Below are 17,608 nucleotides of genomic sequence, written 5' to 3' on the forward strand. Positions count from 1 at the left end.
GTCGGTGCTTCCAAATGTGCTGCCTTTTCGTTGTCGGTGCTTCCAAATGTGCTGCCTTTTCGTTGTCGGTGCTTCCAAATGTGCTGCCTTTTTGTTGTCGGTGCTTCCAAATGTGCTGCCTTTTCGTTGTCGGTGCTTCCAAATGTGCTGCCTTTTCGTTGTCGGTGCTTCCAAATGTGCTGCCTTTTCGTTGTCGGTGCTTCCAAATGTGCTGCCTTTACGTTGTCGTTGCTTCCAAATGTGCTGCCTTTTCGATGACGGTGCTTCCAAATGTGCTGCCTTTTCGTTGTCGGTGCTTCCAAATGTGCTGCCTTTTCGTTGTCGGTGCTTCCAAATGTGCTGCCTTTTCGTTGTCGGTGCTTCCAAATGTGCTGCCTTTTCGTTGGTGGTGCTGTATTTTAGTTGTTGGTGCTTCCTTTTTTGTTGATTGCGCGTAGTACAAAATGTAGTGATTGAATATTTACTAGTTTATCACCTCTTGGTGTTACTAAAATATTTTACAAGGTTACTTGGTCCTTTAGAATGTATAAAAATGTCACGATGGATTACGAAGGCCATGTGGTCCTGAAATGACTAGCCTATACGTCTGATAATGACATGACTCGGTCTCATGGACTGAAGGCAATTGATCTATATGTGTGGCTTTGTACATGAACGGCTTATATGTTATTCAGATTATTGAAAAATTAGACTTTCATAATAGGCTAATCGGCACTGATTTAATTCGTTGGTCCGGTATATTGACTTGAGTTGATTTTCGTAGAGTGAATGAATAATAAACTCCGCGAAAGGTAATGGAAAACAGAACCTAACATTTATTTAATAATTAGTTACTACTGTCTCTGGTCAAGAATCGAACCGTGGACAGGGATCCATCGATTCGATTTGTAAATTAATAAATGATTTTTTCGGAGACTATTGGAATTTTTCCCGCATTTCTAGCTAAATAATTACATGATTTCAAGATGGCGGTCAAATTTCAAGATGGTGGGTACCTCAGTAATAATAAATGATTACTGCACTGTAGCATGTTAGAATAAAACTAGCATGATGGTAATACGAGTACACGCACAAGATGGTGTACTCCAGCAGGTGGTCGCTCCTGGTAGCATGTACTGAACATAAAATGATGGATCCGTGATGGACATCAAAGACAAAGTCAAATTTCAAGGACAAAGTAAAATTTCAAGGTCAAAGTCAAATTTCTAGGTCAAGGTCAAATTTCAAGGTCAAGGTCAAATTTCAAGGTCAAGGTCAAATTTCAAGGTCAAGGTCAAAGTTCAAGGTCAAATTTCAAGGTTAAGGTCAAATTTCAAGGTCAAGGTCAAAGTTCAAGGTCAAAGTTCATGGACAAGGTCAAAGTTCAAGGTCAAAGTTCAAGGTCAAGGTCAAATTTCAGGGTCAAAGTTCAAGGTCAAGGTCAAATTTCAAGGTCAATGTCAAAGTTCAAGGTCAAGGTCAAAGTTCAAGGTCAAGGTCAAAGGTGTGGTGACCAGATAATTATACATGATATCGGCACACTCTAGCAGACGAAAACAAGATGGTGGTCTCCAGTGGATGAAGACAAGATGGCGGACATGATGTCATACTACTTGACGATATATATATGCTTTGAAAAAAAAAAGTGGAGGGAGACAGTATGCCTGCAGCCACCGCGGGGGAAGGATCGGTCGCCATTTTTATTTTTTTGCACTCGTCGGGTTTGAACCGAGGACTCCGAGCTCCGTGTTGTAAATGTTTGTTTTTTTAAATATTTTATTAAAAATTGTATTATTTAATTTTTTTTATAATTTTTAAATTTTTTTTTCATTAAAATCGGATAATAAATTTAAAGATGGCGACCGTAACGGAAATTGCAATCGTGACGTCATAATTCAAAATGGCCGATAACACAATGCCGGAATGTTCGAGAAAACGAAATGACGTCATCCAAGATGGTGGATCCAAGATGGCCGTCGGGGTCAAGGTCAAAGGTCAAGGTCACATCCTGATAGAGGCTTAACTGAGGCTTGAGTTAAGGATGCTTAAGCCTCTATCAGGACATTTCTAGCCGTTGGGATTTTTAAGGACTAAATCGGGAAATTTTCCCTCGAAACGGGAATTTTTCCCTCGAAAACGGGAAATTTTTTCTTAAAACGGGAAATTTTGAGTCATTTTGAGTCATTTTTGAGGAATTTTGAGGAATTTTTGCCGCCGTGACGTCACAAATCCAAGATGGCGGTCGACAATCTTCAATCCACCGCCTGAGGCCTGATCCAGTAGCCCCTATTATATACCACTTATTTATGTGTATTAAGGTAATAGATTAAAAAAGCTTTTCAATGTAAAGTTCGCTAATCTTACTGAGTACTCATTCGATGTCACTATGTGAAAACCACAGAATAACAAGGGGTTCCGTAGCAGTGAGATTCTGAGATTTCCAATCGCCTCCTACAGGATGGAGGTGAAGAGACGTCACAACCCCCAATCCTTTCTGCAGAATGGTGGTGAAAAGGCGTCACAAACCCAAATACCTTCCACAGTGTGGAGGTGAAGAGTCATCACAACACCCAATCCCTTCCGCAGATTGTAGATGGACATCACAACCACCAATTCCTACCACAGCTTGCAGGTGAAGGGATGTCATAACCCCCAATTCCTTACGCAGCATAGTGGTGAAGGGACATTACAACCCACAATCCCTTCCACAGCATGCAGGTGTAGGTATGTCACAACTTATAATCCCTTCCGCAGCGGTGAGGTGAAGGGACATCACAACCCCCAGTCCTGACTAGGGGAGGAAATCTTCCACGAGTTGAACATTTCCTGCTTGGACTGGAATCGAACCTTGGAATACATTTCTGAGCCAATACCTCGGAGCAGTATTTCATTATTGGGCATTTAAATATTATCTGTGTAAAATAATTGCTAATATTTAGTAACCTGCCTTTTAATAATTTGTAATTGGTTAACAAAGGCACATAACATTGCTTACATAAGCTAGAGTTGAAAGTTCTGCTGGTATATCATATGTGAATGTTGGTTCTGAAGGCAGTAGATAATAATTGGCCTATATCGATACTGAAAATACACATGTTTGAGGCAAAAAGTTGAATTGTTGTAACGAAATAACGTGAAAATGCAAAAATACTTCAATATAACCAAATTAAATGAATATTTAACATTTAAAAGGACTTGTTAAATTACTTTTGAATATGAGAATATGATAGTAATCAGCAACTAACCCGTTTCTTACTTTTTGGTTCACCATAGACGGGTTACAGTTTTTTGAAATTTTGATTTTGATATTAAATTGTGCTAATGTGTAACTGCAACGTTAGCTAACTAATCCCGCACCCCTAGCATGGCCAATCTTGCATTAATACATAGATGAGTCATGAACCACTTTTTGTCCAGTTAATGGTCAGAGCCATATGTGCGGGAGACACAAAATATATTATTTACGTTTGGTTTGTATAAAGTAATGAAAAATGACTATAAATTATGTAAGTGAGCGAGTCTATCGACGGAAATTTTAGTTCATACTCATAAACCATCATCAGGCGTTGTCGTAATCCACACATAACATAGAATCACTTTAATTAGAACAAGCATTAATAAAAAAAATATATCTTGTGTGTTTCTAAGTAATCCATCTCTAAGTTGTGTGTATATAAGGGATGATACAATCCGGCGAGATCAAGCAGTAATACAGTAATTGTTAAGTTGTTGTTTTAATGCGGCGATGATGAGGTAGCATGTGACAAAACTACGCCACAACATTCTATCTTCTCATAATTTATAAGTACAGCGAAAGAAGGACTTTGCGATTTTTCGGGATTAAATAACGTCGATGTAGTTTTAAAGATGTAAACTGCTCTATACTGAGAACGCCTGGAACACGAGACGCCGGGCGTGGCTGGTGTGTGCGCAGACGTCGGCGAGCGAGTGCGTGCTGGTGTGCATGCTGGCGGCGCGCGCGCAAGCCGTCAAGCGCCTCAAGCAGCTGCACCCCTTCGTGGAGGAGGGCGTGCTGCTGTCCAAGCTCATGGCCTACTGCAGCAAGGAGGCCCACTCGTGCGTCGAGAAGGCCGCCATGATCTGCTTCGTGAAGCTGCGCATCCTGGAGCCGGACCAGCAGTGCAGTCTGCGCGGCGACGCCCTGCTGCAGGTACGCGCTCTAGCCATGCTGCAGCTACGCACTCTAACCATGCTGCAGCTACACTATCTAGCCATGCTGTATGTACACGCTCTAGCCATGCTGCAGGTACGCGCTCTAGCCATGCTCCAGGTACAAGCTATAGCCATGCTGCAGGTACATGCTCTAGCCATGCTGCAGGTACATGCTCTAGCTATGCTGCAGGTACACGCTCTAGCCATGCTGCAGGTACACGCTCTAGCCATGCTGCAGCTACACTATCTAGCCATGCTGTATGTACACGCTCTAGCCATGTTGCAGGTACACGCTCTAGCCATTCTGCAGGTACACGCTCTAGCCATGCCGCAGATACACGCTCTAGCCATGCTGCAGGTACACGCTCTAGCCATGCTGCAGCTACGCGATCTAACCATGCTGCAGCTACACTATCTAGCCATTCTGTATGTACATGCTCTAGTCATGCTGCAGGTACACGCTCTAGCCATGCTGCAGGTACACGCTCTAGCCATGCTGCAGGTACATGCTCTAGCCATTCTGCAGGTACATGCTCTAGCCATGCCGCAGGTACACGCTCTAGCCATGCTGCAGGTACATGCTCTAGCTATGCTGCAGGTACACGCTCTAGCCATGCTGCAGCTATGCGATCTAGCCATGCTGCAGCTACACTATCTAGCCATGCTGTATGTACATGTTCTAGCCATGTTGCAGGTACACGCTCTAGCCATCCGGCAGGTACACGCTCCAGCCATGCTGCAGCTACACAATCTAGCCATGCAGTATGTACATTGTAGCAAGGTTCAAACCAAGCTAACTGCTACCCTTTTTGTAGCAGCAAACCACGGTCTGATTACCATCTTTGCTTTGCTGGGTGGATCTTTAGGTTTCACCAGTTTATTAGAAATGAACAAAAACACAAGGTGTGATTCCGTCTGAAATATAATTACTCCATACTGAGGAAACTTATTACAGATACAAGAAAATATTAACGTACAATATGAATTACATTCTTAAAAAGCTCTCGGGTATATTGAAAAAATATTATTGGCCGGCCGTACATGGAATTATCAAAAGTTTCATTTAATAAAAATACTTAAACCAATAAAAAAAAATACAAATATGCTTAAACGATCCCAGTGTATATACTTAAAGTCCAGAAATTATGTTTATCTAATTAACTGCATCTGACGACGTAATTTAAAGAAAGTTCAGAAAAGGGTCAAAAGATACAGAAGCACCGGAGGTCGGGGCTTCGTTTCCTGGAGATCATGCGGGTACATGATGCCAGGGCGCTTGTGTCCTGTTGTGGAAGGGAGATGAAAATGCCAATTCGGCGTCCGGCTCTCGGACCCTGTCTGGAACAGTCCGAATTAAAACTGATCAGAACTTGTACACAGACGGTATACGGGACAGAAAATGTCCGGAAAAGTTAAAAAGGGGGGGGGGGGGTTGCGGAAAGTCGCGGATCGTCATTTACAAGACAGGGGAGTTAGCTTCTATTTACAGATGCGTCGCCAGCCAAGAACTGGATCCCGCGAATACGCGGTTGGCGCGGTCGTTTCTACCATTTCAAAAGAAATAATTTAACAGAAAACTAACTATCACACTTTGTACTATGCAAACGGACTAAACTACATAAAGAAGATTATAGGGATAGCATCCCTTATTTAAGCGACTACATAGTCGGTTGCGGCCGGACGGAAGTCTTGCAGTGTCTCGTCGACTCGCCGATAATCAAACGGTCCGTCTGAAGTCGCGGCGCGAAGTGTCCCGCAGAGAACCGCGTCTCGTAATTAAAAGTAACTGTTCTATCAAAAGCGGTGGGGGGGGGACTAGGGCGTCCGGACCGAAAGGTTCCGAAGTTCCCCGAGTGGGCATCATAAAAAAACTCTGACTTATGTCTCGAAGTTGGTAGCACTGGCCGACTTTAGCGCTACCTGTTGAGAGGTGTCTGAAATAAAAAAGAATTGACTCGCCCAAGGCGTCTGCTTAAACCAAGGGTTAAAGGGGCAGTCAGGTGCTACACTCTGGCGGCCTACAGGGTAAGTTGGCTGGGCGGTTAGCGAGTTTGCCGCTAGGTATCGTGTGCGGTCCATCTTGGCACACACATTTTTTATGCAAGGCGTCCTTGGAGACGGTCGCTGTCTGCTGGGGTTTCTGACCTGTCATTGGCCTTAGGCGAATTCTTAGAACCAAGAGAGGAGGGGGGTGAACAAAAGTGCAACGATGCTGAGAACAAGCATCCATGACGTGCTTTTCGAGGAGAGAACCTAATACGTATTCGTGACAGTAAAGGCTATGGTCAGCTCGTCTCTGAGAAATGGTAACAGCTCGTCCAGAGCTGCTGCAGGCGGTTTTAGTCATGAAGTGAAGTAACATTACAGGCCTGGGACGTGCCTGTAAGCAAGGGAAATTTTAAACTGGCTGCCAGCAAAGTATTAGATCTGCAAAATATCAGATACGTCTCTGGGAAAGGTGCTTCAGACTACTGGCACAAAGTTTAACTTAGGGGAGTACACCAGCTTAATAAAGTGTAAATCGTCCTTTAGTAACCAAATTATAGGGCAAATAAAAATTCTAAAAATAATTTAAAATTATAATAAAATTAGAAAAGAAACGTGTCGAAATTCCTAATTTCCCACACAACATGCTCTAGCCATGTTGCAGCTACACGATCTAGCCATGCTGTATGTACATGCTCTAGCCATGCTGCAGCTACACGCTCTAGCCATCCTGCAGATACACGCTCTAGCCATCCTGCAGGTACACACTCCAGCCATGCTGCAGGTACATGCTCTAGCCATGCTGCATGTACACGCTATAGCCATGCTGCAGCTACACGCTCTAGCCATGCTGCAGGTACATGCTCTAGCCATGCCGCAGGTACACTCTCTAGCCATGCTGCAGCTACACGATCTAGTCATGCTGCAGGTACACGCTCTAGTCATGCTGCAGCTACACGATCTAGCCATGCCGCAGGTACACGCTCTAGCCATGCTGTATGTACACGCTCTAGACATGCTTGCGGGTACATGCTCTAGACATGCTGCGGGTACACTCTCTAGCCATGCTGCAGGTACAAGCTCTACCCAAGCTGCAGGTACACGATGCGAGACGTGTAAGACTCTCTTTCTATTTTCATCTCATCTTTAGTACAAAGTTATTGAAAACAGTCTCAGAATTTTTTTTAACGTGCCTAGACCGGTGTGTTCGTAGTTTTTGATCTTTTTGTGTATTATTTTTTTAACAAAATTTGTGTGAAATCACGACAATTTTTAAGTCTAATATTAAATTTTATTGAAAAATGCTTGAATCAATCATGTCTATTAAAGAAACTATTCATATGTAGGATACATTGGATATAACATTTTTTTTGTTTGGTTCCAACTGTGAGAAGTACAGGTTAAAAATACAGTAATATTTTGCCGTCACATCGCGTCCTACGCATCATGCCGTTACTACACTGAGCTTTCTCCATTAGACTAAGCAATATTGCATTACGTACACTAACATCACTTTCAACTGATAGGTGTTTCCACATATACAGCGTATGCCGCACTATCTGTTTTTCGATAAGCATAGCTTGTATTTTGGGGAAAATAGTGAGAAAAAAATATGTATTAAAGTGACCACGACTACCTTTTGCCCTTGAATTCTAAACTAAATAAAATATAAACTATATTTACTTTCAAGGTTGAGCGGCGTCGAAGTGTCAGATTGTACCGATGTTTCGCTTTGTGTACAGAGCCTCACCATTGTCTAGTTCGTAGTTTATTTCTCAACCTTGAAGATACCTGCTGCAATGTAGAGCGAAACGTCGGTACAGTTTGATACTTCGACGCGAATTAACCTCGAATGGCAAAATAGTTGATCCATCAATGGCCACGAAGCCTGAAAACTAGTTTTATTATAAAACATAAATATCAGTATTTGTTTGCCTAATTATAATGGATAGGCCTAATACATAATTGTTAAAATAAATTTCCTCTAGAACAGATGGTGCATATAACGTGGCCAAGTAAAATAATTATTTTGCTATGCCGCCGATTCGAAGATGTTTTTGAAGTGAAACTTCTTTACTGAAGGGCAACAATTTTCGATCGTTACGAAATTTCCGATCGCATGAGGGGAATAGTTATGTACTTGGTGGGGGAAGTGGTAGAGCAGGGGAATGCGTCATGGGCGTCGCCACTCCAACTCATGCGCTAGCGATCGAATGAGAATAAAGCAAACGAGGGGGGGGGGGAATTCATACGTAATGTAGCATGCTGTATGCTAGTTGTAAAGGCCGGAAGTGGAGGCAGCAGGGGAGAGGTAGAAATGACGCAGCAGTGATGCTACAAAATTCTCGTTATGCTGCTTGTGTTTGTCTACTCCTCAGTTTTCGTAATGTGTAACGATTAACGCTACAATATTTATATTATTTTGTGTCTCCCAGCAATCACGAGTCTGCAGTTAAGCTTTTACGTCGCATTTATATAAAACATTTTGCATACTGAGCTGCGTTTCTTTAACTTCAAATATGTATTTAAAGAACCTACAATTTATTTATTCGTGTGGAAAAGAGTTATTGATTTGTGCATTTGAGTTTATATTTATCATTCATTAATATGTGGATAGTTTGATTGAAATTGAAAATAATTTATCTCTATCTATACCTAAAACGAAAGAAGTTAAACATCTGTCTCGCGTCGACACCACGTGCACGATTTATTTTTGGATAGTTTTCTTTGGAATTCCCGCTGAATGTAAAATCTGATTTATGATTCTTATAAAATATTTAATGCTTAGAGCATGCTTCTACATAATCGCCTATGAAAACATTTTGTGCAATGTACCGAGTCGAACGAATTTGCTGTCATTTGTTCCAGATACGATACAGTTAACAGTTGAGTGGGTGTTAACGACAGGTCATGGCAGATACCAACTTTGAAAGACCTCGCAACCGTATTTAAACCACAAAGTAGTTAATGAAGCTCGTTTCCTGCTAAAACAAGTCGCGTGAAAATTGTGGCGGGGAGTGTCCTACAAATTGTGTTTAAGAATGTCACCCTTGATCTCGTATCTTCCTCCTTAGAATGCTTAATTTGTATTTGCTGCATGTGATTAAAGAGAGTGCACTATTTGCTATGAACAAGAACGATTCTGAGTGTCCGGTTGCCACAAGAGATGGAGAGAGATGAGTAGTGTGATGCTACTTCAGAGAAAAGGAGGACTTTTTAACCATGTTTCTGCTGCAGGTGATAAGAGAATATCGATAGTTAGTGAGTGGTTGTAAAAAATAATGAAGGAGGGCTTTATTGTGTGTATGCCGCATACAATGTAGGAAACAACTCTTAGTGTGTGGTTAATATTTAGTGAGTTGTTGCAACAGGGAATAAAGGATACTTTTATTGTGTTGTTCGCAGAGGCATTGGAATAGGTCGAAGCTTAGTGTTTGGTTTCCTCATTGAATTAAAAATGACTTTGCTTAAAGTGTTGTTCCTGCGGGCTTTGGTGGAGGACAATGCTTGGAGTATGGTTGAAACTGGGAATAGCTGTGTTATCGCTCCAGGCCATGGAGGAGGACGAGGCAATGGGGCAGATCCCGTTCTTCGTGTCGACCACGCTCGGCACGACCTCGTGCTGCAGCTTCGACAACCTGCGCGAGGTGGGCCCCGTGTGCCACCGCTTCCCGGGCGTGTGGCTGCACGTGGACGGCGCCTACGCCGGCAACGCCTTCATCTGCCCCGAGCTGAAGCCCCTGATGGCCGGCATCGAGCACGCGGACTCTTTCAACGCCAACTGCAACAAGTGGCTGCTCGTCAACTTCGACTGCTCGTGCATGTGGGTGCGCGACCGCTTGCGCCTCACGTCGGCGCTCGTCGTGGACCCGCTGTACCTGCAGCACGGCTACTCCAGCACCGCCATCGACTACCGCCACTGGGGAGTGCCGCTCAGCCGGCGCTTCAGGCAAGTGCATTCTCGCTACAGCCTGGCCTTGTGTGTGTGCATAACACATGTGGGTGGATGAAAAAGCTGTTCATGAAATTGGATTTCCACGAATTACAATAAGAATAAATTATAATAAAACAATTAGAGTTTTAGATGATGTGGATTGATGATATGAATGGAAGATAAAAATGAATGATGATGCATGTTGAAGATTATAATATTTGGTATGGATGGAAGATGAGAATGAATTATGATGGAAGATGAAGTTGGATTGAATGTCTATGGTCATCGTTGTCAGAAGATGGTCGTCAGTAACATGTGGTGAATCATTGTCTTACACAGAATGGAAGAGGAACAGTAGTGGACCTAGAAAGTACATTTCCTCGAAGTAAAGCATTCCTAACCCCACTTTTAAGAAAGATATCGACCCAGGCAGTCACGTGTCCCGACCATCAGGATGAGGCGAAGTCCGAGAGTGCTCTCGCACGTGCCACAGGTCCCTGAAGCTGTGGTTCGTGCTGCGGAGCTACGGCATCTCCGGCCTGCAGAAGTACATCCGCCACCACATCAGCCTCGCCAAGCGCTTCGAGCGCGCCGTGCTGGCCGACCGCCGCTTCCAGCTGTGCAACGAGGTCAAGGTGCGCGCCCTTCCTCGATCAACCCTCAGGAGACTTGTCTAGCTTCTTGGTGTTTCACCAGTAGTTCACTGATTGTAGTACAAAGAATTTTATAAATATTAGATGGGTATTGGACAACAGCATGTTATGGATGTAATGTTTAGTTCGGATGGTGCTGGCTCACACTTGTCTTAACTACATAAAATACTATTCCCTCTCAGATGTCTAAGAATGCAGAAATGAAAGTGGTGATTATTATTTTACCAAAGTAATCCCTTAGTACATTAAGTAGAAACCAATCATGCAGATTCAGTTGAAAATTCCAAATATATCAGTACTGCTTTATCAAGTAAAATTTTCAAACATAAGATCATACTAAAGTAAAAACAAATAAATATAAGAAATAATGTAGTGTATGATTGAAAAAAATATTTGTCATGTTTCCCAAAGTATGAGGTATAATACAAGATACATATCACTATATGGACATATGGTTCTAGTGATTAAATGGTAATATCATTCGGCTACCAAGAAGGCAATCAAGGTTTAATTCCCATCAGGGGCCACTCGTGAATTTTTCATAAGTGGGGCACATGGTTGGCTTTCCTGTTTACCGGTGAGTTTTCTCGGGATAATCCAGTTTCACCCACCCTTTAATTCTGTAAATGCTCCACTAGCATCTCATTATCTTCCATAGTTTATAGCGACCCCGATGTGGGCAATGCGCTACGGCTGAATCCATTCCATTCACGCGTGCACGGAACACTAGCTGTTTGCACCACCTGTGCGCGATGTGCGCTGTGTAGTGAGGCGGGGATGTCGTGTGCTTTGACAGCTGGGGCTAGTGTGCTTCCGGCTGCGCGGCTCCGACGAGGTCAACCAGAAGCTGCTGACTAACATCAACGCCTCGGCGCGCCTGCACATGGTGCCCGCCTCCGTCAACGACAAGTACGTCATCCGCTTCTGTGCTGTGGCGCAGCATGCCACCGAGGAGGACGTCGGTGAGTTCCCTGACCCTACCCCTTACTATAGCATCCATAACCCTACCTTTTATGACTCTGACCCTTATTCTAATGTCCCTATAACGACCATAACCCTGACTATACCGACCTTAACTCTGACTATAACGATCATAACCCTAAGTCTAAAGACCCTAATCCTGACTTTATAACGACCATAACCCTGACTTTCTTACGACCATAACCCTGATATTAATGACTCTAGCCCTGACTTTGACGACCCTCACCTCGAATAACGACACTTACCCTGACGAACGAACCTAACCCTAAAAATAGCATAATCTTGTCTATAACGACCCTTACTTTGACTAACAACCTTGACCTTAACTCTAACATCCCACACCCCATTTATTACGACCCTACACCTGAATTTAACGACAATAACAAGTACCCTGATCTTAACTAACAACCCTGCCTTTGTCCTAACAACCCTGCCTTTGTCCTTAACAACCATAAACTTGTCTTTAACAACCATAACCCTTACTACCAAATTTAACCATGATTAACAACCCTAACCCAGACTTTAACAATGCTAACAGTGACTTTAACGACCCTAACCCTGACTAACTGCCATAACCTTATCTATATCGATCCTTACATTGAGTCTAACGAACCAAAACTTGACTATAACGACTCTTACATTAACTTTAATAACCCTAATCTTGTCTAAGCACCCTTACCTTGAATCTAACGACCATAATCTTGCTACAACAACCATTACACGTCTCTAACATTAATGATAATGCTCCAAACCACAACTTTAAAGATAATTACCATGACTAACTACTTTAACATTGTTTATAACATCACCTACCTTTACTCTAACGACACTATAATTGTCGATAATGACCATTACCTTGACTCTAACTACCATAACCCAGACTCTTACGACACTAATTGAATATCTCTTAAACTGACTATAATGAACCTATTCCAGGCTCTGACACTCCCAGTGACCCTTTACGACCCTAAAAATCCTAAATCTGACACTACATACTCTAGTAATTATCACTGCCTTTTCCCTTACCAAGACTGCAAACCTTACAACAAGCCTTGCCCTGCCAAAAACTTGCTCAGATCTTGACCCCAGTTCTAATGGTTACAATGACTCCGATTCTAATACCTACCCCGACATAATCATAGCTTTAACCCTAACCAGGACTCTAACCACGGCTCTGACTACAACCGACGGTGACTCTGACAGACTCACGCGTGGACCCACGGTGGTCGAGCGCTCAGAGCGATCCGAGTTGGAATCCGGCGGGAGCCGGCACACGGCAACGTCCGCCACATTCCCGCTTGCGGAAAGCGAACCAGAGTGGCCCTGGTGGGAGGTGACTCCCTCATATGACAAGCACGTTGTGTTTGATCGACAACTACACTTCAGAAACAACTGAGATACCGCAGGCTCGACCCCTTGCCCATTAGAAAAGTCACAATTCATGTACACAGCCCAACTACAGGTAAATGCCAATACAGCTCTCGAAGAGCCCAACTATCTTACTACACCCAGATTCGATTCAATGTCACGCAAGACTGACATGATGTTTAAAAAAAGGTGAATACATTATTTAAAAAAATCTATAATTGCTTCTTCTTAAGAGCCGCCTTTTCTACTGCCGTGCTCACAGACTTCAGTATTCGAACACATCTTTAGTAAGTGAATTCATTATTCATCGAACTATGTTCCTCTGTTGCCGTCGACTTGACGTCTGAGCCACGTTTCAAATACATGCACCGGTCGTGACCGTGTTCTGATCCAAGATAACGCAAGATTTAATCTGACCATCCTTGGTTCATAGCACGTTAGTGCGATTCAAGTGTTACAAACGGTTTTTCCTCGGCTACCCGTGATGACAAGCGTGTTCATGAGGTAGAGAAGCTAGCTCATATACACTGTCGGAAAGCAAAGTATACATTTACGACTTTCTTCTATTTTATAGTGGTCCTGAATGAAACAAAAATGCTTCGTAGCACGAGATAACATAGTCTTCTTAGAAACCGCATTGTTTTTCGACTTCTTTATATAGTTTTCTGTTGTTGCGGGGGTTGGGGATGGTATTAAAAGTGTTTTTGCAGTAGGTTCATTAAATTTTTAAAGATTTTTAAGTTTTTTTATACATGCAAAAAGCAGAAAAAAATAATGGGGATAGTGTTCCAAGTATGCCAAATGAAAACTTTACCCATCATTTACGAAAATGCCTAGACTATTTTTTAACCCTTCTTTTTTTAATATTTAAGATAAAAAATTTTAAGGGCGAGAAGAATCACCATCTCATATATTTTGACCACTATTCAGGCGGAAAACCACCGGCGGAAGTAAATGTCCTAGAGGAAGGAAGAAAAACCACGAACGTTATTTTATTTTCCGTCAAAGAATACGCTCGGCCTCGCCCATCACGTTGGTATTTGTTTTTCCTTTTCTCTTCATTATTATTCCTGCTAATTCCTGTTAATTCTCAAACGATACTTCCGTTGCATTTGTTGTTATGTTACAAATATTATCAACATATGTTCACTGGGTGTACAATAATGAGCAGGGGCGGACCCATCATTGACTTCTTGGGGGGGGGGGGGAAGGCACGTTCCTTCCTCTCAATCCACCACTGATAATGGGTTAAAAAGTCGCGTAATTGTTCGTAATTTTAATCAATTTTGCTACTATTAAAACCTACTATATTTCACTTAGTGACTATTGGTTAAAACCACTTATAACAGAACAACTAATACAACGTAGGTGTCATGTTAAAATGTTAGAAATGGCCTTTGAAAAATAATAATGGCTATAAAATAAATTAATCAACATGGCGTGTGAGGCCGAGCATCAACAAATAATTTCTTTCTATGATTTCGCGTCTTGTTTATAATATCATATAAATCCATTATTTAATTTCGACGTTTGTTTATAAAAGGTTCGATAATTTAGTAAGTATATTATTAATATACATATAAATATTATGTGATTATAAACTTAACAGGTAAATTAATATTTTAACAGAAGCATTTACTATTATTTACCATGTAATCGTGTGGTGTACAGTATTAAATAAACTGTTCGTAAGTGGATTTGTGGTAAAACTCTTAATTTGTATGATACATTCAAAAGCGTTAAAAAACTTGATAATCTCAAAATCATAGAAACTTTCAATTTGAGGGTTTTGAAAGAAGGAAAAATATGTTGATGATTTATGGGCAGTATGCAATTTTTCGACAAAGGTAAGATACACAAAAGGTTAAATTAAAATTGTCAACTGTTTGATTTCGTGTTTACAATCCCACCCAGGATAAAAATATAAATTTGTTTTAATGTTGTCAAAGTCATTAAAAATACTTATTTTGTAAATAGTTTTATACAATAAATATCAACTAACGTCTTATTATTTATTCCACTCAATCACAGAACAATAATTCACTCCCAAAAGACTTCAATTCTCGCTAGTGAGTAAAGGGCAAATATAAAGTTGGAACTAGTACTATCATTAAATATATATAATGAACATTATAAATATTCAATTGTACTAGTAGGCAGACGAGGTTCTTTAACTGATGATGCAAATTTTAGTTTAATGCAGACGCATGGATTCTAAAAGGATAACAAAACTAAATTTATTCACAATATGCTCGATGAAGGTACGTATCCGCTTAGTGGTATATAACATGAACAAGCAAATATCCGAAATTGAATTTCTTAAAACTTTGATAAATATACGGTCATGGTGAACAAACATTGTGTCTTCTAATTCTAATGCCAATAAGCATACATGACCTCTGATTGAGCGCAGAAGATTCAGCAAAGTAACTATCCACGGACAACGAACAAAGTGTAAAACTAGAGACAGAAGTTTAGATGGAGCGTTTTAAATTAACTATGGACGCAACTTACCAAAGTACCTACAAGCCATAATGACGCAATATTAAAGAACAATTAAGATGTAAGTAGTATATAATGGACGGTACTGGTCCAGGCTGCAGTATGTGGAGCTAAGCCGATGTCCACAATCTTGTATTGAAACGTCACCGTGGCCATCTTGAATTACTTTGACCTTGAACTTTGACGTTGACCTTGAACTTAAAAATTTGCCCAAACTAACCAAAATCCAATAAAAATTAAATAACAAACAAAATCTATATTTCGAATGAAAAATTACCGCTTTTAGAGAAAATTGCCCGTCTTAGTCCTCAAAAAAGCCAATGGCATCAAAATTCCGAAAAACAGTATAACAATCCTAAAAGCAAGACTCCATAAGATTCTACCTTGTTAAATAGGATGACATGGCCGCAATTTTGAATTTATATGAAACGTTGCAATTTTCGTTACGGCCGCCATCTTGAAAATCCGTATTGTTTATGCTAGAAAATCAGTAATAATTAGAAAATTTCAAATTTAATAAAAAAATATTGATAAAGCTTTAATAAAAATTACGCCATCTTAAATAAAGAGATAACAGTTGCATATTTAGATATGGTCGCAACTTGAATTCTAGAAACGATGCATTTTTCGTTATGCCCACCATATTGAATGTGTATGATGTCATGATTTCACATTTGGTAACAGCCCACATCTTGGATCCCATAATGTTGCAATTTTCGTTATAGCCACTATCTTGAAAAATCCATATTTTTGTGCTATAAAATCGGGAAAAAATGTAATATTTACAAAATACTGATAAATAATTTAATAAAAAACATCCAGCCATCTTAGATTATAAAGTTATTGTCACCATATTTAAAATCCTTTTTTATTTACCCAAAAAATTTGAAAAAAATTAAATTAAAAAAAATAATTTACCAAATTTAATTATGATTAAAAAAACGAACTTGCATCATTGAGTCCTCGGTTTGAACACGGTGAGGACCAGAATAAAAATGGCGACCGATTCATCTTCCAAGGAAGTCACCGGCAGACTGATCTCCCACTACTAATGACAAGATATTTTTACTAGAGTACACTGCCACCATGTTAGTTAAATTTTTACCCACAAGAGTGCAATAATCATTTATTATTGTTGTGGCATTCACAATTTGGAAATTTGGATGCCATCTTGGAAAACAGTAAAAATTTAGCTACAAATTCCGGAAAAATTCCTTAATTCAACATAAAATATACAATTAATATACTTATTGATTTCATCGATTCCTGACCTTCGTTCGTAACTTAATCGATGCAAAAGAAATTAATTTTAAGCAAAAAATTATAATTTCAATAAATATGGTAGAAAGTCCTAAAAACAAAGCTTAAATTAAACTTTTATAAAACTATTTCAAGTATTCTTGGTCCTCTTGTAAGAGAAAAAAAAACATGATCCGTTGGTCTAAATGCTTGTAATTGATTTCATCGATACTTAAGGTCTGACAGTTCGAAGACTTTATCTTAACTGCTTGAAATATGTTATATTAGCTATGGACGAAGGTTTTGTGGTTCGGAGACATCTGGTCTATACCTATGTCTGACATTCCTCATGACTTGGTCTCGTGGTTCGAAAAGGCGTGGCCTCTACGTATAGCATTGCACATTAACTGGTTGGAATGTATTTCATGCATTGAAGAAAAAAAAACAGACTTCCATGTTAGGCAGCGCAACAGTAAATCTATATCGTCGGACGGGTTTTTTACGTGTTTTTTTCGTAGAGTAACTGATTAAAAAACTCCACGAAAGGGAAAACATATTTTAAATTATATTTTAAGCTTAAGTTATCCTTATTACTGACCGAAAATAAAACCAAAGACGCAAATCTTTCGCTTCAATCATTATTTTAATAAGTGATGTTTTTGATGAATTTTGGAATTTTTTCCGAATTTCTAGGTTAGTAAATACAAATTTCCAAGATGGCGGATATATCGGCCTATAGAAGACTGGCATATAAGGAACTTAAGTTGCTTTTAGGAATTTGAACATGATTTAA

The 17,608-nt window shown here is 40.5% G+C and overlaps 2 protein-coding genes across 5 annotated transcripts in view; one reads left to right on the top strand and one right to left on the bottom strand.

Annotated features, from left to right (window-relative positions):
* The window catches only part of LOC134536692 (ribonuclease P protein subunit p25-like protein), a 444,926-nt gene that overhangs the window by 190,417 nt on the left and 236,901 nt on the right, over positions 1-17,608 (bottom strand). The gene's annotated exons all lie outside the window — the stretch shown is intronic.
* The window catches only part of LOC134536691 (tyrosine decarboxylase-like), a 142,225-nt gene that overhangs the window by 67,963 nt on the left and 56,654 nt on the right, over positions 1-17,608 (top strand). The window contains exons 6-9 of the mRNA XM_063376545.1: positions 3,914-4,150; positions 9,690-10,087; positions 10,566-10,707; positions 11,522-11,687. Of these exons, the coding sequence (XP_063232615.1) occupies positions 3,914-4,150; positions 9,690-10,087; positions 10,566-10,707; positions 11,522-11,687 (943 nt within the window). The remainder of the gene's footprint in view (positions 1-3,913; positions 4,151-9,689; positions 10,088-10,565; positions 10,708-11,521; positions 11,688-17,608) is intronic.

Source organism: Bacillus rossius, chromosome 11 (assembly GCF_032445375.1).
Source record: "Bacillus rossius redtenbacheri isolate Brsri chromosome 11, Brsri_v3, whole genome shotgun sequence".
Classification (NCBI taxonomy): Eukaryota; Metazoa; Arthropoda; class Insecta; order Phasmatodea; family Bacillidae; genus Bacillus; species Bacillus rossius.